This window comes from Typopeltis vanoorti, chromosome 16 (assembly GCF_054136105.1).
Source record: "Typopeltis vanoorti isolate ZY-2024b chromosome 16, IOZ_Tvanoo_1.0, whole genome shotgun sequence".
In the NCBI taxonomy this organism is placed as follows: Eukaryota; Metazoa; Arthropoda; class Arachnida; order Uropygi; family Thelyphonidae; genus Typopeltis; species Typopeltis vanoorti.
The window spans coordinates 103,292,932-103,320,605 of NC_143564.1; the positions used below are offsets into that span (position 1 = coordinate 103,292,932).

Sequence of the window (27,674 nt, forward strand, 5' to 3'; positions counted from 1 at the left end):
TAGGTTAGACCCATCTGCGGACAATTTGTTGATACAATTTTTTTTCTTTCAAGCTCATCATAGCATTTATTATTTTTTTTCTTCTGATTTATCTCACGGATAACAGTGAACGGCAGAATCTTCATTGTCAGGGTTAATAGAAGAAATATCCCTCTATACGACGTAGCTTCTATGGTAAGAACTAGTGCCATTTCTCTATGCCAGTGTTTCCTAACTTTTTTGGATCATGCCCCACCTCAACGCCTCAAAGATTTTGATGCCCCCCCCCCCCAGCATAATAATCAGCCATATACGACGTAGCTTCTATGGTAAGAACTAGTGCCATTTCTCTATGCCAGTGTTTCCTAACTTTTTTGGATCATGCCCCACCTCAACGCCTCAAAGATTTTGATGCCCCCCCCCTAGCATAATAATCAGCCAAGTTCTGAAAAAGTATAATATAAATATGTACGTTAAATAAAAAAGGAACATAGCTAAAACTGTTTTTAATTTGACTTTCTTCAATGAATAAAATTTTTATATTACACTTCGCATATTATAAAACATAAATCGAACTGAACTAGGGAAAGTAAAATCCAAGTTAATGCGATCCTTGAGCTTGATGTCTGCTGCAAAGAGTTTTTATTTGAGGTACTAATTTAGTCATTTTCAATCTCAAATCCCCATGGTTTGTGATATCCAGATAATTTCTTTTTTTCAGTAGCAAGTCATTTACAACACTAAAGCCACATTCAACTAAATATGACGACGGGAAGGGCAACAGTATTTTTTTTTTTTTTTTTTACAAAACTAGTTGAATTTCGGTATTTCGTTCCTGTCTCGTCAGAAAGCCATGTCCTTGTTCCTTTTATGTTGAATAAAGTTTTAATAGACTCATCATTTTGCTTTTCTGAGAGTTCTTCTTGATACTGTATTTATGTTGACTGCTGTACTAGTGATGTCAGCTTTTTTTCTCAGAAAGTCAGGGTTGCAACATCAAAAAACTCACTATTGACAGTTTATCGCCGACAATGGTGAGTTTTTTAAGTATATCGGTGATGAGGTGACGAGTGCAACATCATTTTCTAATTGCCCCCCTGTGGGGAGTATACGCCCACATTGGGAAACACTATCTATGCAGTCACGTTCTTAATATTATAGGATCCGGAACGAATTCAAATGTCAGTATAGTAATTCGTTTGTAAATTGAAGATGTTTTCTAGTAATGTATATTTTGTATTTTATTTTTTCACTTCCATGTTATGCACCCGATGAAGTATTCATGCATTCAAAATAATCCCCCCCCCCCCTGTATTGTCATCTCTCAGTTTTAGTTATTTAAGTTTCTTCTATTTATCCTATTTCTTGTTTTTTATGTTATAGCATGATGAGCAACAAAGTACTGTCAAAAAAATCTACAAGATTTACTTATTCATATGTATTACGTGATTAAACTTGCAAAGTTCTTTAGCTAGAAAGGTTGGCTATACATCGCTATAATAGTCGGAGAGAGTTGTTTTTCTTAGTGGTGTAAACAGATCAAGTTTCCTTGAATAAAGACACTCGGATTTTACTCAATGAAAAGAAGAAGAAAAGCTTTAAAAAAGGGGAAGAAATTTAACACGTATAGTGGTTTCATGAAACGTCACTTGGAAAGACTGTATTTGTTAACCAATCATAGGCGGTGCTGTATCTTATTATTCTTAGAATTCGTTTCTGTGGATTTCACTCTTGAAGACAGCAAGAGCAACCAAGTCTCAAAATAAGGAAGGGAAAAAAAAAAAAAGAAAAAAAAAAGCTCATTTTTATTATTTGTGTCTTGGTAGCGCAATTGAAAGAACAACGCCTTTCGATTGGAATCCCCGTCGTGACGCAGAGAAACCTTATATGGGCTTTTTCGGTTGAAGGTGAGTTAGCCGATATCATATGGTGGTAGCAGGTTTTTTTTTTTCCCGGAAACTGGAATTTTTCATCCCGCGTACAGAAAAATCGGCCTTTAGAACACACGCAATTTACAGACAAAAAATACTGTTGTTAGTGATGGGTGGTAGATGGCGTTAATGGTGGTTATGCCTTTGTATAATGATGAATGTCTTTTCCTTAAAAGTTTAGTTAAAAGGTGCTACAGATCGCCTTCTCCACTAGTAGTAGTAGTGGAAAAGGTGAGATGTATTTAGCGAGAAAGAGTTGAGTACCCTCCTGAGATGAGCCCTTGGACTCCCTGGAGGTGTCACATAATAATAATAATAATTATTATTATTACTGTTACTTGAAATATACATCATTCTGTTCTTCTATTATTCTATTGCTCCCGCTATCCAACCATTAAGTTGCGTGTTCGAATCTCGTTGCTGGCATAGATGTTTGTGAATATTTTAGATGGTAGACAAATTGAATTGCTTGTGTGAAATCACTACTCTACTTAATTGAGGTCTGGGATAGCGTGAAAAAGGTTAATGCTCGGTTAGAATTATCTAATTCTTAGCCACCACTTAAGGTATTAAATTTATTATAGATTAACCAAATCATTTCTCTAAATGGAATGATTTGCTTATCTAATTAAGGCTGCATTGAATATGTATTTTGTGAGCAAATTGCGTGTGTTCTTTGGTCGGTTTCGGAAAGGAATCGAAATATATATATATATATATGTAGAAAGTATTTTTACCTTGGGTATAAATATGTTAAAGATACCAAGCAATTTTAAACCTGGTTTTACTCCATTTCCCAAGTAAACAAACAGACTAAAAGTATATATATATATATATATATATATATATATATATATATATATATATATAGCCTTCCAGCGCCACACGAATTCAGCTCACTCATCTGAAACTGAAGGACTTTATAAATGTTACTAGCATTCCAGAAGGAATTACAACCCTTTCTAATTGTATGAAATTGTCTCTAAGGGCTAAGTTTCAGAGGTTATCCGAAATACATCATTCTGCAATATATCAGAGCTATTTAAACTATCTGAAATAGGGTTCGTAAAATATATATACTCTTCAGTTAGCGTTGAGGCAATTCATCACAATAGTGTGGGATTATACTGTATGTATCAGCAAGCATCATTATCAGCCTTTTCTCCATAAAGTTTCAAAGAACCCACAGAAGCAGGCTTCTAAAAAAATTATGTACGTATTAAATTTGAGATGAAATTTTGTTTTAATTTACATGGACGATGTTCGTCCATTGATATTGTAAATGCGCTGTAGGCGTATTTACAATATCAAAATATGTTACTTAATGATCGTTACTTAACCAATAAGCCTAAGCCTTTTCTGACCACGGCCCACTTGGACAAAGCATTAACACAACCCTACCTTTTATCGATAGGTCATATTTTATGACTACAGGCGAGGTAGTCATAAAATATGACTTCCTCGTAAATTATATGACTTCCTCCTTTATATGCCGTCATTAAGAGCAAAATTGTGGGGTAGTTGTCATAATACACACACACAACGTCGATATATTTAAGTGGAAAAATTATGATAGGATTACTCGGCATACTTCTCAGCGTATACCATGGCGACACAGTGGCTGATTTTGTGAACCACTATAACTCTCAAGTTGAGATACACAACATGCCGGCCTGGTTGGCAGAGTGGTTAGCTTATCCGCTCTCCAGCCAAAAGGCGGCGGGTTCAAATTCTGTCTTGGGCATGGATGTTTGTCTGTGAAAATACTAGTGGTGGTGGTCGGTGGTAGATGGCGTTGGAATAGATGATGAAGGTGGTTGCGGTTGGTGGAGTGGTGGAGACGGAGAGTTGTAGAGAAGGTACTTTCTTTCGATGAGTCTTTGGACTCCGTGGAGTTGTTATGTAATAATATTAATATAAATAACAAATAACAATATATTTATATCATATATTATTTCAGAAATGACTGGGCTGGTGATTTCTGAAAGTATTATTATTATTCAAGCGTCATTTTATTCAAAAAATATAATCGTAAATAAACACCGGCAAATGTAGCGAAATATACATACAATAAATACAATGAACTTCCTTGGGTAGGGCACACCACAACGAGAGTAACGCTTACCCCCCCCCCCCCCCACGATTCAGACTTAGTAAAACTGCATGCTGTTCATCTAATCAACGTTCTCATGTTTCTTTGTGAGTAATGTGGCTGCTAAATAAGAGTAATGACGCTTATATAAGTGTTATTATTATTATTACTACATGACGCCTCCAGGGAGTCCAAAGACTCATCGAGGGAGGGAGGGCACCCACTCCACAACTCTCCGTCTCCGCCACTCAACCCACTAACTACAACTACTTTCATCATCTATCTACACCAACGCCACCTACCGCCACCACTAGTATTTTCACAGACAATAACAATTATGTACTAACATGCCCATAAAATATGCCAAAAAAGGAAAACTGCAGGGTGGCTGGGGGAAGTTAAAAAAAATTAACAGATAAAATAAATGATTTTCAAGCCAAATTACAGTGAATGTAAGAAATTAACAGATTTCTTACATTCACTGTAATTTGCACATTCACTGTAATCAGAAATGATTGCATTTCTGCAGTTTGCAGAAATGCAATCATTTAACTCGACAAATAGATCTGCAGCATGTCGTTTATATGCGGATCATACTTTGAGAAACTTTGACTTTAACAAATGGGGAGTTCTGTATGATATTACCTTCACTGTTAAGCTGTTAAAGTCACAGGTTACCTGGTACAATGAGAATACATTTTGTTTGTCTAAGTTTAACAAAAACCAAATTGCTTGACAATATTTCCTCAAGGTCTTAAATATTTAAATTTCATCGAAATTATCCGTTCCTGATTGTGGGAGTATTGAGGGAGGACTCGTCTGACTCGATTGAGGAATGTGATATTATAGTGATATTGTGATATTACAGTGATATAGTGATATTATAGTGATTCAGTGATGGACGAACCAACTCGATTCCGAGGATTGGATCTGGAATAAAACTTGTTCAGAGAAAGGTAAGGTCTTGCTACTAATTTACTTAGTAAGTTGGACTTTGTTATTTACCAGTATCCCCCCCCCCACACACACACACGCACCCTAACTGGACAGACATGGACGTCACCGACGAACTAGTTCAAGCCTTTACCAAAGATCAGCTGCTTGACCTATTCAAGAAAATTCTGAAAAGGTTTGACACAGAATTCCCAGGATACCTAAACATATATACACATGTCAACGATCAAGAGGGAGACGAAGAGGAAACAGATGCCGAACTCACAAACACATCATCACAAACAACCGATAGACAGTTAGACTTACAAGATGAACAGGCACCCAAGAGACGGAAGACAGAACAAGAACACATGGAAGAAGACGTAACACCACAGAACACAGAAGTTAAAAGTGAAAAGGTCCCACCAGTCATCCTCCGGGACAAAGAGAAGTGGACTTTAGTCTCAAAATCGTTAGGCCAACAAAACATAAAATTCTCGACTGCCAGAAACACAGACGATGGCGTAAAATTTCAGCCAGACACAGTCACCGACTACCGCAAAATGACGAAGATGTTGGACAACGCTAAGCTACCCTTCCACACATTCTCACTGCCAAGTGAGAAAAACCTTAAAGTGGTCCTCAGAGGGGTTGCTGAGGGAATCACGATCGACGAGATCACTGCTGACCTAATCAAACAAGGCCTGACACCAGTCAAAGTCAGCAGAATGATAAGAGCTGACAAAAAGCCAATGCCACTTGTGCTTGTTGAAATAAGTAATACCCAAAAAAGGATTTACGAAATCACAGATATCTGCAGGCTCAAAATAACAACAGAGCCACTAAGGAAAAAGGCATCGGCAGGGCAATGCCACAGATGCCAAAAGTTCGGACATGCACAAAAATTGTGCAGAGCAGCATACAGATGTCTGAAATGTGGCGAGGGACACCAGACCAACACCTGTACTAAACCACGCGCAACTCCTGCACGATGTGCAAACTGTGGAGGACCTCACCCAGCCAATCACAAAGGATGCCTCTACCACCCAAAAAATCGAGAATCGGCAAGAAATAACCCAGCTCCCACTCGCATTTACACCAAAAGCAATGAAACAGGTCACCCTTCAATCCGAAATACATCAACACAGGAAGGCACGAGACCCACAACCAAGATCAAAACTTACGCAGAGGCTGCAAGTAATCATATCCCCACCACCCATGAGCAAGCAAACCCAGATTTAACAGCAGCCTTAACAGCTTCGCTGTACAACATGATGCAAGAATTTAGCAAAACAGTCATCCAGAATCTCACCACTTTCCAGAAAGATACCCCCACAAGGAAGCCAAACCACCATAACAGCCACACACGATGAACAAAAAATTCAAACCAAAGTCACTCAAGATAGTCGCATGGAATGCAAACGGATTGACAAACAAAGTCCTGGAGCTGCAAGAATTCGCAACCAGACACAGTCCCGATATCATCTTAATTGGAGAAACCCACTTAAGGCCAGCAAACAACCCAAGAATACGTGGCTACACTACATACAGAAATGATAGACTTAGTGCAAGAGGAGGAGGCACTGCTATATGCATCAAAAGCTACCTAAATCACAATACAATACCCAAACCCAAAACAAGGAACCTGGAAGTAACCGGAAGTACATACCAGCAATGCCAACAGCATAAAAATTTATGCTGCTTACAACCCACCAAGCATACCCATACTGAAAACAGATCTGGATTCCATCCTAGGATTCAACGACTCCATTATCATAGCAGGGGACCTCAATGCAAAACACACATCTTGGTTTAGTTCATCAAACAACACCAAAGGCACCACGTTATTCAACTATGCACTGACCAATTCTATGGTTGTGGCTGGTCCCACTGAACCAACCCACTACAGCCCTACAGGCAGCACAGATGTGCTAGACATCGCCATTCTTAAAAATATTAAATACCAATGCCAACTGAAAACAATAAACGAACTCTCTTCGGACCACAATCCCATAGAGCTCCAGCTAGGATCATCAGACCTACACTCTCCTCCACACACATTCATACCATGGGACAAGCTAGCAAATGTTCTCCCACAGCACATCGGTCCAGTCCCAATCATCCGCAAAAAGGAAGAGATAGACATAGCGATAAACAGTTTAACCAGCCAAATCCAGAAAGCAATGGAAGCAGTCAGGCAAACCATAGTCTTCCACCCAACCAGCCACATCCCAGAGGAAATAATGGATCTAATAAGAGCAAAGAATAAAGCCAGAAAGCGATACCATAACACAAGAGCACCACAAGACAAAAGATCACTCAACAACCTAAACAGACAGGTCCGAGAGGCTCTTCAAAAACATAGAAACCAAAAATGGGAAGACAAACTGACCAACATCAATGCAGAAGACCACTCTGTCTGGAAATTTCTAAGAACTATCCGCATCAAACAACAAATCATACCCCCCATACAAACCAAGAAAGGAATGGCACACACAGATAAAGAGAAAGCTGAAGCACTAGCAGATAAACTGGAATCACAGTGTAATCCATCTTACACAAACTTAAACATCAACCTCATATATAAGATACACCGTCAGGTTAAGAGAACCTTACAACTGCAGAAAGATTACTCAGAACCCATCACTCCCACCACTCCGGCAGAAATAACGCACATCATAACCCATCTAAACAGCAAAAAGGCTCCAGGCCCAGATGGCATAAGCAACCGGATAATAAAACTTCTCCCAAGAAAGGCCATAATACATCTCGTCAACATAACTAACGCTGTCCTCAGATACCAACATTTCCCCACAGCTTGGAAGATCGCAAATATCATACCATTGAAGAAGCCGGGAAAGAACCCCCAACACCCTGAAAACTACAGACCAATCAGCTTGTTACCCAATCTCGGAAAAGTGACCGAGAAAGTGATACTCTCGAGGCTTCAAGCGGAAACAGACAAAATGGGAATAGTACCAAACGAGCAGTTCGGCTTCCGCAAGGGCCACAGCACAGTCCAACAAATACACCGGCTAGTGGAGATCATCACACAAGGCTACAACTGGAAACAACACACAGCTGCTATCTTCATCGATGCAGCGAAGGCATTCGACAAAGTTTGGCACCAAGGCCTCCTGTACAAACTCATAAAATTTAACATACCAGTTAAGTTAACGAAAATCATCCACTCGTACCTAAAAGAAAGACATATGCAAATAAAAATCAATGAAACACTATCATCCAGACGAAAGGTATCGGCAGGCGTTCCTCAGGGATCACTTCTGGCACCTCTCCTGTTCTCAATCTTCATAGCAGATATCCCTCTAAACCCAAGAACAACAACCACAGCATTATACGCAGATGACACTGCAATACTGGCAAGATCTAGGAGTCCAAATCTGGCAATTAGAAAACTACAAAGCAACATTCACATAATTGAAAAATGGCTGGCAGACTGGAGGATCCAAGTAAACCCTGAAAAAAGTTTAGCCGTTCTGTTTTCCAGAAAGAGAGTCCAAAACACGGATGACATTCACCTCTTAGGAGTCAAGATCCCATGGCAGAACGACATCAAATATCTCGGAGTAACACTCGACAAAAAACTCAACTTCAACAATCACATAAAGTACACTGCCTCAAAGACATCGAAAGAAATCGCGCAGCTCTACCCTATGATCAACAGGAAAAGCAAACTGGACATACAAACCAAGCTTCTCATCTACAAGATGGTAATACGCCCGGTTATCACATATGCATCCCCTGCATGGAGTCATACCACGAATACAAACATCCAAAAACTACAGAGAATACAGAACAAATGCCTGAGGATGATCTTAGATGCCCCTTGGTTCATCAGAAACTCACAAATCCACAGAGAAATGAACATCCCTTACATCTCCCCCCTACTCACAGATCTTGCAAAGAAATTCTTTGCCACAACAAGCAACCATCCAAACCCGTTGATCAAGGAAGCCTCAGAATATAACGAAGAAGAAAGACACAAACACAAAAGGCCAAAGTCCATTCTACGTCCAGCTAAACACAGCTAAACTCACAGCCATCAGGAGGCGAGCATAAAGCTCATTAAACAACCCACTCAAAACACTTACGTAACAGACAAAGGGGAAAACGAAAAGCATATTTGCTTCACCCATCCAGCCAGTAATGTTATGCGTGCGTTCCTGATTGTTTGACGGAAACGTAAGCTCAAATGTCGAGTTTAATAGCTTTGGCATCTGATCAGGTGATGTGCGCTAGCGAACACGCAAACAAGGAAGTCAACCGCATCGGGCTTTCGGTATTGTTTAGTTAATTGCTTCCACGGAGTTTCGACACTCGTAATTTGATTTTATTGGTGTTGGCTTAGTATCCTAGTTCTAAACTCTGAGTGAAGTACAGCAGATCCTCGCTTTTACGACCTAATTGGTTCCTCGACAAACCGTCGTTAGCGAGTCGCCGTAAATCGAACCCTAAGTTTCCCTAGTCTATGTAATGAATTAGTTACGTTCCCGAAAATATAGTTTGAACTACATTACACTACATTTTTTTGTGTATTCTTTATGATGGTTCTTAGTACAATGAAACAAGTGACGCTTGGAACAAGTTCCATCAAGGCTAAAAATTTCATGATTCTCTTTCTAATGTTAATGGTTACCACTTCTTTAAGGATTTTGTGTTCTCAAATTCACTTTCCTCTTTCCGGACATTTTTGAGTGCATAAAATATATACAGTGAACAGCGAGCCAAATTATAACAATTCTTTTAATTTTAGGCTTTTCGCTCTCCAGCCAAATGGCTGCGGGTTCGAATCCTGCCAAGGGCATAGATGTTTGTGATTATCCTACTAACCATAAGTACTTCTGTGACCTAGCGCAGTATGACCCTTGATGCTTTTGCTTCATAAAAAAAAAATAAAAAAATAATAATAAAACGTAGACTTTGCCTCTGCGCCTGGAAAGTGATCATGGCATAGCAACTCGCAATGACTGATTTATTTATTTTTTTAAATATCTATGCAATATTTTGTAACGTAAACTTGGATAAAATTTAATCGGATAAAAAATAAACCCTCTTAATTCAATTATTTGAAGTTATTCATACTAATTAAGATGTTTTATTCTCGGTTATGTGCTATGATTTCAGTCTGTCGGCAGCCTTGCGTAGAATACGCATCCTGATATTGCATCGCTCTTTCTGTTGTCCGGCATTTCTAAAAAACTTTTACCAGTCCGAAAGGCGAGGGGGGGGGGGTATTCTGTACTTCGCTATGATACTTATTGTCACTATTATATTTAAAATGGCACGTCATCGATGCCAGTTAAAATTTCTGTATTTTTGTAGAGCCTGCAAAAAACAGCTGGAATCAGGAGTTTTGAACAGAAGGGGAAGATGTTTTTGACGAATTGCAACAAAAGTAATCCGTCTTGAAAGCTTCGGAATTTTTGCTACTTAATAAAGTGATGAGACACGATATGTTTGCTACATCGTTTTTATTCCTGTTAGAAGTCAACAATTTTTGGGACGCCACTACGCAAGCATAACAGAAATGCCTATGTTGCATGTCTGAATCAAGCACCAGTAGAAACAGGGACAGGAATTAATTCATTTCTTCCCTAATATCAGTGGCATAAAAAAAGTTTCTTCTCTGCAATAACTCGGATAAAAAAATATTGTGAATTTTCAGTTAAATAACACAAGTAAGAAAATAATTCTAGACAATCATTCCTGTTAGAAGCTTATTAATATTGATTCTAAACACCAAATTTTATTACTCTTTATCAAGTCAGAAGGAAATTATTATTACAGTTTGTCAATAAGGCAAACCGTATTAATAATGTTATTAAAAGGGATAATAAAATTTTTATATTAAATGGAATTAGTGGGGGGAAAAAAAATCACATTTTTGTTAGACTAGTTATAGGCTTAACTTTAACAATGGCGATTACTGCACAGCAACCGTGACTGCCTTTGACCAAATAAGTTTAGCAAGGTCATGTAATTGTTTCCAATGCAGGGCAGTTTGAAATTGTTCACAGTTAAATTTTTGATTGTTGATATTGCGCGATAAGTATCATGAGATCAGTGACATTTTCGTAACTGTATCGCGTTATGGAAATATCTATCGAGTGGCGGAAATATATCTCACCGGATTTCACTTTCGTAAAATTCTAGATGCGCTAACTACAGGGTGTTCGGGATAAATTTGACATATTTATAATTAATTATATTTTTCCGTAAGTTACATGTATTAACACACACTTCTCTTCATTTAAAAGTTTGGACCCTTCTTCATTCATATACAAGATGTCAGAAAGGATGGATAGCTGGAACCCACCTGAATCATGGAAGAGAATAACTTGTATCATGATGATTCGTGCCCGCCATCAAAATAAGGATATTACGACTGCTGCCCAATGCTCCCTGAATACAGTAAAAACAATCAGGCATGAACTAGAGACTTGCAATGGTGACTACGAGGATGTAGCAAGAAGAAAGATCCCTAGAAGACGATCTGATTGCGTTCGTACAGCAGAATTCCTCGCAAATCTGCAGGAACAGGTGTTGAAGAACCCTGGCATTGGAATTCGGGCTTTGTTCGTGGAGTTGCTAACTGTAGTCAAGCCCTGGATAACAAGGGTAGCCAATGGTAGGCCGTATGTATGGCAGCAGGATTCGGCCCCTTGCCACACCTCTGGGAAAAGTCAAAAATGGTTGTCTGAAAATTTCTACGACTTCACCAGTCCAAATGTTTGGCCTCCAAACTCCCCAGACCTTAACCCCATGGATTATTTTGTATGGGGCGCAGTTGAAAAAGACACCAATCGCACTTCCAGTAATACAAAAGCCCAGTTAATGGATAAAATTAAAACAGTTTTTGCGGCCCTTCCCAGGGAGACTGTAGCATCAGCTTGTTCGAGGTTCCGAAGGAGAATCGAAGCTGTGATCGATGCTAATGGTGGTTATTTTGAGTAAATCTTGTTGATAGTATTGTAATTAACTCTGCCTGTAATGTTTTTTTGTCAATTCATTAAATTTAATAGATACAAAGAAGATTTTCTTTTTCCTTACGAAACTGTCAAATTTATCCCGAACACCCTGTATATGGTGTTTGACACATCGGTCCTTCCGTTTTTAGGTGTGTTTTGCAAGCTGCGTAAGCATTTATTAGATTTGTCCCATCCATATGTGCTTATAAATTATTCACGGACTTCGTCTGGATACGGAATTTTTTTTTTCACACTAGGGATGAGATGGCAAAAAAAAAAAAAAAAAACTATACCATACCGCTTTGTTATAATATAATTTAGCAATACGACCTCCAAAAAGATGAATTAACCATTTAATTCATCTGTTCTTCGTGATCTTCGTGGATCCACAAGTGTTTGCCTGTTCAAATAGAATAAACAGTGTTCGGATAACACCTGTTTGTGTAAGATGTTTTTTTTATCGCTCATGCTGAAAAATGTGTAATGTAAATTTAGAGCAGTATTCTAAGGAACGATGCAGCCTTCAGTGGAAGGGCTTTATCTTCGAAAGGAAATATGACATTATCAAGAGCGAAGAAGGCAAGAATGTCACACTCCACAGTAAGACAGCATTTTACAATAAAGTGTTCGTTGTTCACCGAATATCTTTCTTTATTGCTTCTTTATGTAATGGGCAAAACAACAACCATTACTTCTACAAAGGGGACTTCCGCACTTCGGTTGCGTTTCGTAGAAAAAATCCATCGTAAAAGACCAGGGGCTGTAACCCCAAAAATGGGTTCTTCATCACTGCAATGTTCCTTTTCGAAAGTTCACCGGAAAAAAACAAAACAAAAAACGTTATTAATGAAACATATTTCATTAATTACGGTTCTTTTTTTTTATTATTATTTTTCCCAACGCTAAAAAGTTTCATGAAAGCAACCCATTTTGAAAACGTGATGCACAAAAGGAAGCATATGACAGAGCTCTGAAAATCACTCCGCGAATTACATTAGAGGGAATGTAGAATATACAGGAACCAACTTTTAAATTCTGTTATTAATAAGTTTTTACCGAATAGGGTCGTTTTTTCCCCCCTCACATATCCTTGTATTGCACTAACTGCACTCAGGGTTGCTTATATGAAATTCAATAAAATTTTGGATTTAAGATGTACGCAAGATGTCAGTGAGGTTCGGTTTTGATTTCTTTCCGACAGTTTTTAATGCTATAATAATTCGTATCATTAATAATTCCCTACTGGCTGGCCGTTAATGAAATTTGGTGTTTAGGATTTCTATTAAATATATCGAATCATTTCAGTGAGACTATTTATAGTAGTGACAGAATTATAAAACATTGTATGCCTGAATCATCCTCATTCCCATTTGTCCAGGTGAGTTGAAGATACAGTGAACAGTAGCTTCCATTCCAACCTATCTGTAGCCAAGTTATTTATTAAGAGTTCAGACCACTTATACTTTTGATGTTTCCTGTCTATTTCCCTCTAGGTCTTCTCGATGGTATCTTTCCTTCTACACTTCGTTTTGGAGGATTAGAGGAAATCTTTTATGAGGCATTCTGCACCCTTGTCCATACTACTCCAACTGTTTTTCTTTGATTCTTATTATTGAAATCAGGTAGTGCAATTCTTTTCTGATCCCCTGATTGGTTTTCATTTCAGTCCATGCTGTTCTTTATTTCCCTCAAACACTTCTTTCTATTTTATAACCCAGGTCTCTTCACTACAAAAAACTGTGGAGAGTACCATTGAACTGTATACTTTGATTTTAAGTTCTTTGGAGATATGTGTATTTTTTGCATATATTTGTAAGTTTCATCATATTAGACCATCTAGATATTACTATTACTATTACTGTTATTACGGGCAACTCCAGGGAGTCATTAGACTCATCGAGGGAGGCCCCAAATCATATTCATCACAACTATTTGACATTCATACAGTATCTATCATACCTCGCCTTAAACTCATTCACTGTCACAGCATCCACCACAGACTCAGGGAGCGCATTCCACTCATTCACTACTCTAAAAGTAAAGAACCCAGCTCTAACACCTTTACTAACCACACTTTTGCCCAGTTTCCATGGATGTCCCCTAGTCCTCCCACAACCAGCCCTGTTCTCAAAAATATCTTCTGAATTAATTTTATAGAAACCCTTCAGTAATTTGAATGTCTCAATCATATCTCCCCTCCTCCGCCTATCAACCAATTTTTGCAACCCACAAATCCTCAACCTGTTCTCATACGGTTCATTCCACAGACCTGCTATCATCTTGGTCACTCGCCTCTGGATCCTCTCCACCTCCTCCCCATCAAGAAGGAACCTAGGTGACCAAATCTGAGCACAGTAGTCTAGATGGGGTCTTATCAAGGCTCGATAGAGAGGAACAATAACCTGCTTGTCTCTGCTTGTCAACGTATTCTTCAGCAACCAAGTGATTTGATGAGCTGTTTTGGTCACTTTTGCAATGTGTCCCCTAAATTTCAATTCCTTATCTACCAACACTCCTAAATCTCGTGCCTCATCAATTTCCTGGAACACGGTTCCACCAATGCAGTAAACTGCCGCCAATCTTTTCACCCCAAAATGCATAACCTTACATTTTGCCACATTAAACTGACATCCATTCTCCTTAGCCCAGACCTCCAATCTATCCAAATCATCCTGCAAAATTTTGACGTCATCTGCATTCACTATTGCCCTACCCAACTTCGCATCATCCGCAAACAAATGAACTGTTCCTCTCAGATCATTTCCTATATCATTTATGAACAAATTAAACAGCAGTGGTCCAAGAACAGATCCTTGTGGCACACCACTAGTCACAGGCCGTCTTGTGGACTCTACTCCCGAGTAAACCACTCTCTGATATCTCTCCGTCAACCACCCTCCTATCCATCTCACCAAGATATATATTCCATGTTTTTATAGTTTCTTCATAATTTAACCAGTCTGTGATCAATGTGCCTAGGTAATTGAAAGGAAGGACATAAACTTGTTTCAGTTTATGTCCTTCTACTTCTAACCACTTCGAAGGTAAGTTCTCCATTTCTATCCATTGTCGTTGTTTTGGTTTTAATAAAAAATTAGCTGCATTACATTGCATAGTTCTTGCATTTTATGTATCATGTACTTTAAGTTTAGCTTATTATCTGGAAATAGTACTATATCACCTGCATGTTTTATTATATTAATTTTATCCGTTCACAATTATTCCCATGTTTTCTGGGATAGACTATTATCAGTTCTCCTAGGCAAATGTTAAACAAATATGGTGAAAATGTACATCCGTGCACGACACCTCTCTCTCTCTCAACTTGTGTTTCAGAAGTTTCAACTGCTCCAGACTTTGTTGTCACAGAATTTTCGTATTACTGGAGGATGATATTGAGTATGTTTCCTCTTTTATTTTTTGTTCTCAAATTCATACAGTTTCTGCTTATTGAGTCAAATGTTTGCTATAAAGTAAAAGTAAAGATTTCGTTTTTGTTTGTTTGTTTTTTCTCCACGTCAATTCAGATAATTATAAAAGAGTATAGATAGCATAAATTGTATATCTCCCTCCGGGAAATAATTCCATTTTACTTAGCAAAACTATCTGAAATTATATATATTGCTCTCACTGGACAATTTTTAATGGTAAAAATTGGACAAAATGAAATTGTCTTCAGTATAGGTCCTGATAATGTGTGGTCTCACCATACAAGAATGCCATTGCAAAATACATGCCTCTTATGGTTGCCTGCAGTTTGGTTTTGCTTAATGTTTGCTATAAAGTAAAAGTAAAGGAAGAGTCTGACAGAAACCAAAATGGAAACGATTCGATGACTTTTAATAGGGCTACTATTACTGGTGAATTATATAACCATATAACCAGTGCAAATTATCACTCTAATCATTTTGTCAGTATAAATGATCGGTTGAAAACAAAAATTCAACCGCAACTGCTGAATATTCTTGAGTACATCTTAAATCCCAAGTTTTATTAAATTCCATCCAGCCAACTTCGACTTATTGCAATGCATAATTTCGACATATTTTCCCATGCAAAGAGCAATTTGAAACCATACCTGGATGGCTCGATAAACTTTTGTAATGATTTCAGATACTAAATTTAAATAAAAATTCGTCCAGTAACTTGATAAACTTCATCCACAAGAGCCGTATCATATAAACAGATCCAACATCTTATTATAGAATTTATTATTGAATCTGCCAAAGTAGTATCAATAATGTTACCAAGAATTAATGATGCAATTTCTGAATAGAAATCGATACTTTTCACAGATAAAATAAATTTTATTTTTTATAAAGATCAGTTAGTACTATAATATTCACTTTCGTTTTAAGTTTTTCGTATTTCAGGGTTTGTAAATCTTGTTTAAAAATCAAGTAATGCTGTTTTTCGTATTCCTAAAGTCTTTCGCTTCTCCAGTCACAAGAGGTTAATGGTCTTTGACAGCTGACCTCCCAGCTTGTCAAAAAAAAAAAAAAAAAACCTGCTAACTATCTCCCACTGGTATTTTGTAAAGAACAAACTAAAGGCGATGACGAGTATCTGTAGCAGATACTCGTCATCGCTTGAAGCAAAGAAAAAATTACTTGGATCATAATAAATATGATGTTTTTCTTAACAAGTGCGGGAAAGAGCAATAAGCAGTTACACTATCTTTGTCTGCATTTTTCGCAAAAAGAAAATAACCCCAAAATTTTGATTGGCACGTTACTACCTTAACTTGGGTCTTCTTGCGGAACGTCAGGATACGCGAACTCATTGGCGCACCCAGGGAGGGGGATGCCCCCCCCAAAAAAAAAGAAAAAGGGAAAAAAAAAGACTAGAAAATTTTCCAAAAATCTTTTCCTAATGAAATTTATTATTATTGTTATTTTTTCATTTCTGTTGTGTCGTGTCTTTTCTTTCTATACTACTGTACTTATAAATTAGCGGTCGTATAAGGTGGGAATACCCTCTAGCTCTCGGAATCACGGCCGTTGTGAACGCAAAGCAAACGAAGTAGGGCTCGGACGATACTTTGTTTGCCCGAGCCGGGCCAGAGATCACGGGTATCATGTATTGGCGATCACTGCAGATGCTTAGTCATAGGTCGTATGCAATGCGTAGTGTGTATTCTCAAATCGTCTACTCATCTCTCCTCCCCAAGATTAAGTCATGAGTACTCGGTCCCCTCCAAGATTAAATCCTGAGTGCGCCACTGCGCGAACTAGAATATTTTTAAAAAGAAACTATAGCAGATTAAACAATAAATCTTTGTTGTAGTAATAGCGTGTTCTGTCGATAATTAAGAGAACAGTGAAATCAGTGAACAGTTTTAAATAAATATAATAAATATTTTACCCTTTAAGTACACTACTGCCACCATTGCTCAAACAGCGGAAACTGGAACCCTTCAAGGACATTTGCTGCGGAAGGAAAATCCTGGTAAATACCGGGCCTCCTCTAAAACGCAGTAGCCGTAGGTGATGAAAAATCCTCGACGGTGTCATTTTCTTGACTGTATTCAGATTAACTTCAATAGTTATGCTAGAGTAATTCCGATGCGCTGGCTGTCTAATGCAAGTATAGACGATTAGATTTGTTATATGACGCAGTTTGTTAGTTGGTCATTGACCCGATTAAATTTCACAGTGCAAATTTGGAGAGATACTCGTCAAGGTCAGCCATTCAATGTTTATCCGCGAGATCTGACAGTCACATCACCTATGTGTGGCATAGTCCATAATAAAATAGGGGTATAGGAAAAGAGAGTAGGGAAGTAAGAATTTTCTGGTGGTCTTCTAAATTCGATCATTTTCCAAAAATTTGCATGCATATTTACTTTACGATATAAAATGCACATGAACGAGTTCACGTCGTTGAGTTACATATCAGTATAATCAAGTACATCCTTTCTTTCAATACAATACCCACCATCTGTTAGACAAAGTCTGATCACGTGGATTTTAATTGCTTAAAATAGGTATAAATTTCCCGCTCTTTTGTACGAAGGCATATAGAACTAACAGAATTAACTGCCAGAACAAGAAAACTACGACGAAGACGAACGATGGCTGCAACAGTAAGTTATTTTCTTGATTTTACTCCATTTAGGTTACATTCTAGAATGCTAACGCGCGCAAGCCGAACGTTAATTGAAGTTTTGTCATTGCTCTTGGTTAGTTCTATACTTTAATTTTTGTAATTCGCCAGATACTGCGTATCAATTTTTCAGAATTACGTAAAATGTAAAAATTCTCCTTTTTATATTAAAAAAAAAAAGTGTTTTGGTATTTGAAATGATCAGTAATTTCTCCTTCTACTGAAAGTAGAAAAATCGTCCAAAATGTGCATATTTCAGAAATGTATATACATTTATGGGCGATTTATACTGATTAATTTAATACTAAGTTGCATAATCAACCAATAAAAAGTTAAGTAACCAACATTTTTTAAAGTGTTCTGCAAGCCTATAGAATTTACCTGTTTTCTTTGCAATGATTTTAAACCGAGAGTGTTAACGGTCGCAATTGAAATTTCTCGAATTACACCTCTCGAAGTCTATTTCATAGTAATGTAGGTAATTCTTGATCTATTTTATTTAGAAAAACTCCTCTCACAACTAGCAACACTTACAGCAATTGTGAGTAAAATTCGCAGTAATATTACAATAATTGGAAATGAGTTCTCGAGACTGTATTTTAGAATTAACTGCAAAAGTTCAAAGTGCCCCCCCCCCCTCCCTAGCTACGCCTCTGATCCCAACCTCCTGTTCTGGAGACCAGGATCGTACTTGCCCTTTTCCCGAGGCTCTAGAGTGCTCCCCCCCCTCATTGTTTAAGACAATTAAATTGGCTCTAATTTTTCGGAGCCCCAACTAGCGCCTGTGCATAAATATGGCCCTGCTGGAGACTAAATATCAAATTTTCAAGCTACGCCTAGGTCTCCAATAAATAGTTTGCTGTTACATTAGTAGTTGAAATTTATCATTCATCTAGAGATATTCACAAACGCATGCCCGCAGGGATTCGAACCCATAATAGCGCTGCAATGGAGGTATATGATGAACTACTTACTATAAATATTATATACTCTACTTGTGTGCTATATTGGTGCGGTATATATGTGCGTGTGTGCCATATATTGTTGAGTTCTGTACGTGCGCGATTTTCCCAAATAATGATATCGTTTGTAAAATTAATAATGTAAATATCGGACAAATGCGAATAAACACTATGCATAGGAAGGGGCTTCCAGCCGCTTTAAATCAGAGGAATTATATCATGCAGTATATTATTAATTCTAAAAGATTTGTGACATCGGTGACAACAGTATCACTTCAAAACTGTTATTTATTTTATTTATTTATGTTATTTTTTTGTCCGGAATGGAAAAAAGAAATGAAAAAGTAATAGCATCTTATTCCTAACAAATAATTATATTCAGAAAGGTATAAAGTAACTTTCTTATGAAAATTAGCTATATTTTATTTATTTATTTTATTTTCAGATTAAGTAATATATAAACTTTGCAGCCGCCCAGGTTTACTTTCATGTTACATGCAACTGCTGATGATAATTATTCGGTGCTAGCTTGATTTGATTATATTACTTTCAAAAAAGGAGCAAAGATTCGACTTTTGATCCATGTAATGGACTTCTTAAGGTTATCTACCACTCGCGAAACGCTATAAGAAAGGAATGCGGGTTTTGGTAAAAGTGATATTGATTGTACATCAGTGCTATAAGAAATTATTTGATGGGAAATATTCAGTCGTTTACTGATGTAGAGATTCTGAAGAATGACTTAAGTAGACTGGCAGTATGGTCAATGGTAAATGGCTGCCAGTTTTAAGTTAGCCAAGTGTAAGGTTATGAACTTTTGGAAGTAGAACACACTGGTGTGCTGGTGGAACTGAACTGCAGGAAATTGAATGCTAGTGACTCGGGTGATTGTGAACAGGGAGTTGAAGCTTAGAGGGCATATTACAAAGTTGGCCAAAATAGCATATTAGATTACATGATTATTAAAGAAGAACCTGACAGGCAGAAATAGATTAATTCCTTTTAATAAGGTCCCATCTGGACAACTGCACACCTGGATTCTATGGTGATGAAGTGGTCGAGAGGATCCAGATGCGAGTGATAAAGAAACAATTGAAGGTGTGTGGGCTCAAAAAAACTAGCTGATACGCAAAAAATAAGAGATGTTATCGATAGAATTGAAAATGAAGCAAAACCTTCCTCAGTTATTTAAAATACAAAGGTTTACATCTTTTTGGTTTTAACGTTTTCGTCATTGGTTTAAAATTCTTGTTTCATCTTCATGTTTTTCCTGCACTCATTTGTTACTAGCTGGTACTCATCACTCTATTGTATACTGTTTCAGCTCTGAGGTCTTTAGTCAAGTTTTCAGTATGTTAATTAATATTCTTCTTTTTTTAAGCTTTAGTAAATTCAACTGTTCACCGCGCGGTTAGCCTAGTGGCTTTGCGCTTCCTAACCATATGACTGTGGAAGGAGTGTCCCAGGTTCGATTCCCGTTGTAGACGTGAGGAATTTGAGGATCTTCCTCAGGCATAGTCAAGTTAGCCGGTCTTGGGCGCGGTCAGTAGGGTTTTTTCCGCCAGTTTATCTGGCGTTTTTCATCCCGCAAACAGGCAAACCGGCTCCGTGAATATACGCCTCTACAGTCAAAAATATATCCCCCCCCCCCCAGTGGCAGACCAGGCGACGGGTCGGTTGGGAGTAGTACTAACAAGAAGTCGTATCTAAAGTAACACGCGGACCCTGCATAGGTAGCGGGAATAACTCGTAGAAGAAGTAAATTCAACTGTTCAGCCTCTAAAAAAAGGGGGGGGAGGGGCTGCTCTGTTGCATTATGTCTTACTAGACTTGATCTCAGGCTGGCGGGTTTTTTGTTTTGTTTTTTTAATTCTAAATTTTCTGTGAATCCTGCATACGAAATGCTGCAAACCTTCAGCATTTCACCAAGCAAGGTGTTCTCATTCTGAATGATGAACTTCATCGACGCCTGAAAACACTTACAAACATCCATATGCGCCAACTTAATGCAGTTGAGGTATTGACAGGACAAAAAAACGTCCTTGCATTGTAATAGACGGACTATGCGTTTTTTTTTGTTTTTTTTTCATTTGAAAGTGAGTTAGTATTAAATCTCATACAACGGTTGCAAGGTTTCAATTTTTTTTTATATCCAACATACAAGCAAATCTGCCAGAGAACGCATGCTATTAATTGATAAAAATATTATTAGGGATTGGCAAATGAGGTTGGTATGTGAATGCTGATTAGTGTATGTATTGGTAGATGGCTTAATGTGATTGATGAATTATGTTGTCGTCATTATTATTATGGGGTACTGCATGGAGTCTGAAGGGAGATCCTAAACATCATGCCAAACACTATCCAACATATTGGATAGTGTTGGGCCGGCCTGGTTGGCCGAGTGGATAGCGTATCCGCTCTCCATCCTAAAGGCTGCGGGTTCGACACCAGTGGTGGTCGGCGGTAGATGGCGTTGGTGTAGTTGCGGTCATTTGGTGATTGAATGGTGGAGATGGAGTTGTGGAGTTGGTGCCCTCCTTCGATGAGTCCGTGGACTTCCTGAAGGTGTCAAATAATAAAAATAAAAATATGCGCAATATCTATCACACCTTGCTTTGAACTCCATTCAGTAATGGCACCCACAATACTCTGGTAACCAGTGGTATGTTGTGTGTAGATGATGTGGTGCGCGCTTCCGCTATGAATCCTTGGTCTACTGGTGGTGTTATGTAATAATAAACAATAATTTGTATTTGTACTGCGGAGGAAATTTGCACTCGCTCGTTGATACGTTATCCACTTGGTCGACCCAGCCTACAAAGTTGCCACCTTGCAAATTTTTTAAGTAAGAACGTTTACAAGCAGGGAATTTCATAGATTCCAGCGAAAAATGAAAGATTTCAGTTTTTTTTAATCTTTTTATTTTTATATATAGTAGAAAGCAGAAAAAAGCTTTTTTTTTTTTTCAAACAGTCAAAAGTCTTATGTAAGTTATTGTTATTTACGTAACACTTCCGCGGATTCAAAGGAATATCGTGGGAGGACATCTACACACTACATAATCCACCATTCACACCACACCATCTACTGCCTACAAATTTTATGTTTTTGTTTGTAAATTGCATGCGTTCTCTAGCTTATTTGACTGTATACGAGATAGAAAAACCGAATTTCTTTCTAGAAAGGAAAGGAAGTTAAAAAAAAAAAAAAAACTCTGCTAATCTTGTATGAGATTGACTGACTAAATCGCTTTCGGTTGAAAATGCCTACATAAATTCCTCTGGTAAGGATGAGAATTGAATTTGGATCTTTCCCGTCGTTCTTCAAACGGGGGCGCCCTAGAGAGGATGGCACGGAAGAAGGTATCTTGAATAGACATAACCTTTTAGCACAAGTTTGATAAACCGCTATTATTTTCTGTTACGATTTTTATATTTGAACTTTTCTTTTTTATCCTATTAGTTTTTAAAATAATTTTAATTTTTTTCCCTTTATATAAATAAAAATGAACTAAATAAATCTTTCGAGTATACGTAAATAATTTATTGTTAATAAAAAAAAAAACAGCCTCAAAATTTTTCCCGTAATGTAGCACAATATCATCACTTTATCACATTTTTAAAGGAAGGAAAGGCAAACATTAAAAAAAAAAAAATAATAATAATAATAAAATCATAAAATAATTTCTGACTGTCTGCCGAAATACAGTATTGTGGTTCTCCAGTCAGATTTGATGAATAATCGCTGAGAAGCAGCGATTATTCATCAAAACTGATTACCTTAAAAATCGAAGCTTATTAAACAAGAATACGAATCGCGTGTTTTTATTGCTTAGTTTATTTATTTTTTCTTTATTTTATTTTTAAATGCTTCTAGTTGTGATGAAATTATCATGTAGCACTTCCAAGTAATAATAATATTCATTCGATTTATTTATTTTCACTAAAGATTAATATAGGGTAAGTGAACATTTCTTGTAATCCATTACCGTTTGCGATGGCAGGTTAGGTCATGTTTTGTGACTCCTATGACATGAATATCTTTTCCCCTTTTCTGTCGTCATCGAAGATAACCTATCTCAAGTGGGTTATCGCAAAACAGATAATTGCCGGTCTGGTTAGTCGAGTAAATATAGTCACTCTCCAACCAATTGTCTTATTGGTTCAAATCCTTGCTATTCCAGGGATGTTCCTGAAAGCCTTCAGGCGGTAGGCGATTTTTGTCACCCAATTTGAAATCACTTAACGATCGAAAATGGATTGAGAAACTGCGTGTTTGATAACTTTCACGGGTTGAGTTCACATATTAACCTAGGTGTATTGTCTCGAAAAGACTATTTTCTCTCAGTATTTTTTTACACTTTTGCCGATAAATTTGTTATTGTAATACGATTTTAACTTTGATTCATGTTATTATGATTAAAATATTATCTGATGGATGTTTTTATAGGGGTAGCGTGGTATGCTTTGGTTAGCTTTTTAAGATTACGTTAAAGCAACTAAGGCTGTGATGTGTAGTTCTCCGTAAATGGTTTGTTATCATCCGATATGTATGTGCATGTTTTGTGGGTTGAATAAACTGAGATATCGACAGGAGAAAGAAAACCTATCACCTCTGTAATAAGAGACTGGTCAGTTCACTTTCCAATTAAACGCTGTTATAATGAATGCCCTTTCGCACTACGGTAGGAAGCGAAATGAGAACTTTTCTACGTTATGAATATTGATTGTATTAAAAGTGGTGGTAATTCTTCACTTACACATAGGAAAGTAGAGTCAAGTTTTATCATTAGGTGTATTTCACAGATGCACAAGTTTATTTTATTTGTGTGTGTAACTTTCGCAGAGAGAGAAAACAACTGCGTTTTGGTTGATTTTATTTGGTAAACAAATTTTTCAAGTATCGCATTCAAATATTGGCATTAAAATATTTGTGGAGATTCTAGGGTAGATGGATTATTTTTATGCATGCTGGATTTAAAGAATGCTACTTTAATCTGTTCGTGTAGAACTAGATACATGATCTAAATAACTCTGACAATTTCGGAGATGTTTATGACTGACTTAAGACAGAGGTCGAATTATTATAATATTCATGTTAGCTGCTAAATTAAAACTCAATGTTGATTTCATTAATATAATCATCCACATTTGATAGGTATGAAACTATGGTCAGAACAGTGACAGCTAATAGATCTGAAGTAGATTATGCTCAGTACATGACTATTTTAATAATTTATGGGATTGGTTTGTTAATAATTGGAATTGTTCATTATCAGGAATCTGTCTAAACACTAGTAAATACATTGAACTAAGTACAATAATAAAATTGGCACTTTTTAAGACTTTAGAAATGAAAGTTCAATTTTATGGCAAATGACTAGGAATAAGAGTGAAGGTTATCTAGGATAATATTAAGTATTCAATAAAAATAATTGAAGGTGAAAAGTAGACATTAAAGCATACTAAACATGAAACTTAAATTATTAACCAGAGAAAATGAGCCACATATTATGGCTACGCCCTGGCTGGATAAAGAATGTTTGATATCAAAGAACATAATAGTAATGTTAACAGAAGAGATAGAGAAAAGAAATATGTGTTATTGTTTATCAGGTAAAATTTAAACTGAGAGTGATATTTTGAATTTGGTTCATAGCTAGAGCTGGCAGTGAAGTTTTATGACTGGATGCCCTTTCTGATGTCACTCCTCACCATTTATCTAGGCTTGGAACTAGCACCTATTGGAGCTAGCTTGTCCCCTTTGGTGGCTGCATAAGACGAAATGGCACAGCAAAATAGGAAAGATTCACCCTTAGCTCTCGAAGGCTCTAATAGCATGGAGGAAGGAGCAAGAAGAGAAGAAAGAAGGGGAGGGACCAATCTACAGATAATATAATAGATGTATATTACATCTATTATATTATCATGAAATAAAGCATGATCCAGCATCAGGAACCTCAGGTTTGCCATGCCTGTACTCACTAAAGTGAGCCCTCAGCAGGATGGCAGAGATAAGAAAGCTTAGGTGGATGTGCGGTGTAACCAGAAAGGATCATCTGAGAAATGACTATGTAAGGGAAACGTTGAAAGTTACGAACTTAGGAGTGAAGATACAGGAGGCAAGGTTGAGATGGTTTGATCATGTTACGAGGAGAGAGGACGAGTATGTGGGAAGAAAGGTCATTCAGATGGATGTGCAGGGGAGGAGGAAGTGTGGGCAGCCAAAGAAGAGATGGAGGGAGCTGGTGGAGGAGGACTCAAGGATGGAGAACTTGGAGGATGTGGTTACAGCCCAAGATAGGAGGACGTGGAGGAGACTCATTAAAAACAGTGACCCTACTTAAGTGGGATAAGCTGCAGAAGAAGTGATATGTTGAATTCCTATCAGGACAGGACTTTGAGAAATTGCAGTATTTAATAAGCATGGAATATGTACAGTTAAAGGTGGGAGTATTTTATTGTAGTTGGAAGTAATGATACTATTATGGGTCATTTTACATAAAGAAATAAGAAAAAAACAAAGCATTTATTAAAGAAAGATAATCTTACTGAGTCTCCTGTGAGTTTTTTGACTCCACATGATGGCAGAGCCTCTGTTCAGTTGGTGTAGGTGAAGCCCCTTTGTTCGGAAAGACCTGGTTTCGATTCCCATCAGTGATGTGAGAAACCTTTATCTGGTCTCTTTCACCAAAAGAGGAGTTAGCCGGTCTCATATGGATGTAGGGAGTTTTTTCACCTGGAAACTTGGGTTTTTTTCCTCCAGAACAGGCAAGCTGGCCCTGTGACCATGCATCTACATACATAGGACACACCATGGAGGCATAGGGCTAGCCATCTTATCCATTAGTATGGTTGCGGTTGCAAGAATACTTACCTTGACATCGTAAAAGATAAGAGGAGGATTAAGAAAAGAAAGAATGAAGATGGCAGAAATAATATTTATGTTCTAAAATAAAGATTTAGATATCAAACTAGTCGATTGGATTGGAAATAACTTCAGAGTTGTGTATAATGATAAAGTAACACATATGCCATTAGTAAACTTTTATTATGTAAATATTTCGTCTAGTGTATCATAAGATATCATAAGTACAATTTTCGAGACAATAGGAATTTAATTAAAAAAAACAGTAATGCGCATGCTTAGATTGGAATCCTTCTACATGTTATTATTACGGGCAACTCCAAGGAGTTGATAGACTCATCGAGGGATGCCCTAACATCATGTCAAGAACAACTATTCAACATTCACACAGTATCTATCATACCTCGCCTTGAACTCATTCACAGTCATGGCACCCACAACAGACTCTGGCAGCTTATTCCACTCATTCACCACTCTCCAAGTAAAAAACCTAGCTCAAACACCCTTGCTAACAACACTCTTACCTAGCTTCCATGTATGGCCCCTAGTCCTCCCACCACCAGTCCTATTCTCAAAAATATCTTCTGAATTAGTCTTATAGAAACCCTTCAGTAATTTGAATGTCTCAATCATATCAACCCTTTTCCGCCTATCAATGAATTTCTGCGACCCACAAATCTTCAACATGTTCTCATAAGGTTCATTCCATAGACCTGCTATCATCTTGGTCACTGGTCTCTGGATTCTTTCAACTCCTCTCCATCAAGAAGAAACCCTGGCGGCAGCGCCGGATTTATGTATAAGCTAATAAAGCTACAGCTCAGGGCCTCGCAATCTGCTGGGGCCTCAAATAAAAAAACAAAAAGACCAGCTGATATAATTTAAAACAGTAGGGGGCTTCTGGGTTTTGTATAGCTTAGGGCCTCAGCAAGTCTAAATCCGGCCCTGCCTGCCACCCATATCTGGGCACAGTAGTCTAGATGGGGTCTTATCAAGGCTCAATACAGAGGAACAATAACCTGTTTGTCTCTGCTTGTTAAAGTATTTTTCAGCAACCAAGTGATTTGATGAGCTGATTTAGCCCTAAATCAGCTCATCAAATCTTCCCCCGTAAACTTCAACTCCCTATCCATCATAACTCCCAAATCCCTGGCCTCATCAATCTCCTGGAGTACGGTTCCACCAATGTAATATACTGCTGCTGATCTTTTCACCCCATAACCTTACACTTTGCCACATTAAATTGACATTCATTCTCTGTAGCCCAGTCCTCCAAACTATCCAAATCATCCTGCAAAATTTTGACCTCCTGTGCACTCACTATTGCTCTACCCAACTTTGCATCATCAGCAAACAAATGAACACTTCCTCTCAGATCCTTTCCTATATCGTTAATGAACAAATTGAACAGTAGTGGTCCAAGAACAGAACCCTGAGGCACACCACTAGTCACAGGCCATCTTTTAGACTCTACTCCTGAATAAACCACTCTCTGATATCTCTCCATCAACCACCCTCCTAACCATCTCACCAACCCTATATCCATTTCCATCTGCTCCAGTTTACTGATTAGAGTTCCATGTGGTATCCTCTCAAAGGCCTTGGCAAGGTCCAGTAGAATCGCTGTAAACCCATTACCCTTATCCAGTTCAGCCGTCACTGTGTTATAAAACGTGAGCAAGTTACTGAGGCATGATCTACCCTTCACAAAACCATGTTGTCCCCCATACAGTATCCCATTTTCATCTATCCAATCCTGTATTCTTCTCTTGACTAATTTCTCCAAGATCTTGACAACGATTCCCGATATGTT

General features: G+C 37.7%; 2 protein-coding genes across 3 annotated transcripts in view; one reads left to right on the forward strand and one right to left on the reverse strand.

Annotated features, from left to right (window-relative positions):
• LOC150098229 (dimethylglycine dehydrogenase, mitochondrial-like) overlaps positions 1–17,454 on the reverse strand; it is a 260,147-nt gene extending 242,693 nt beyond the window's left edge. For both annotated transcript variants that reach the window (XM_090405924.1, XM_090405925.1), the window contains exon 1: positions 17,289–17,454. In XM_090405924.1, coding sequence (XP_090262050.1) covers positions 17,289–17,437 — 149 coding nt within the window. In that variant the 5' untranslated portion in view covers positions 17,438–17,454. The remainder of the gene's footprint in view (positions 1–17,288) is intronic.
• A 418-nt stretch (positions 17,455–17,872) lies between these two features.
• Positions 17,873–27,674, forward strand: part of LOC150098230 (betaine--homocysteine S-methyltransferase 1-like) — an 88,396-nt gene continuing 78,594 nt past the window's right edge. Inside the window, exon 1 of the mRNA XM_090405927.1 lies at positions 17,873–18,009. Within this exon, the coding sequence (XP_090262053.1) occupies positions 17,998–18,009 (12 nt within the window). The 5' untranslated portion in view covers positions 17,873–17,997. The remainder of the gene's footprint in view (positions 18,010–27,674) is intronic.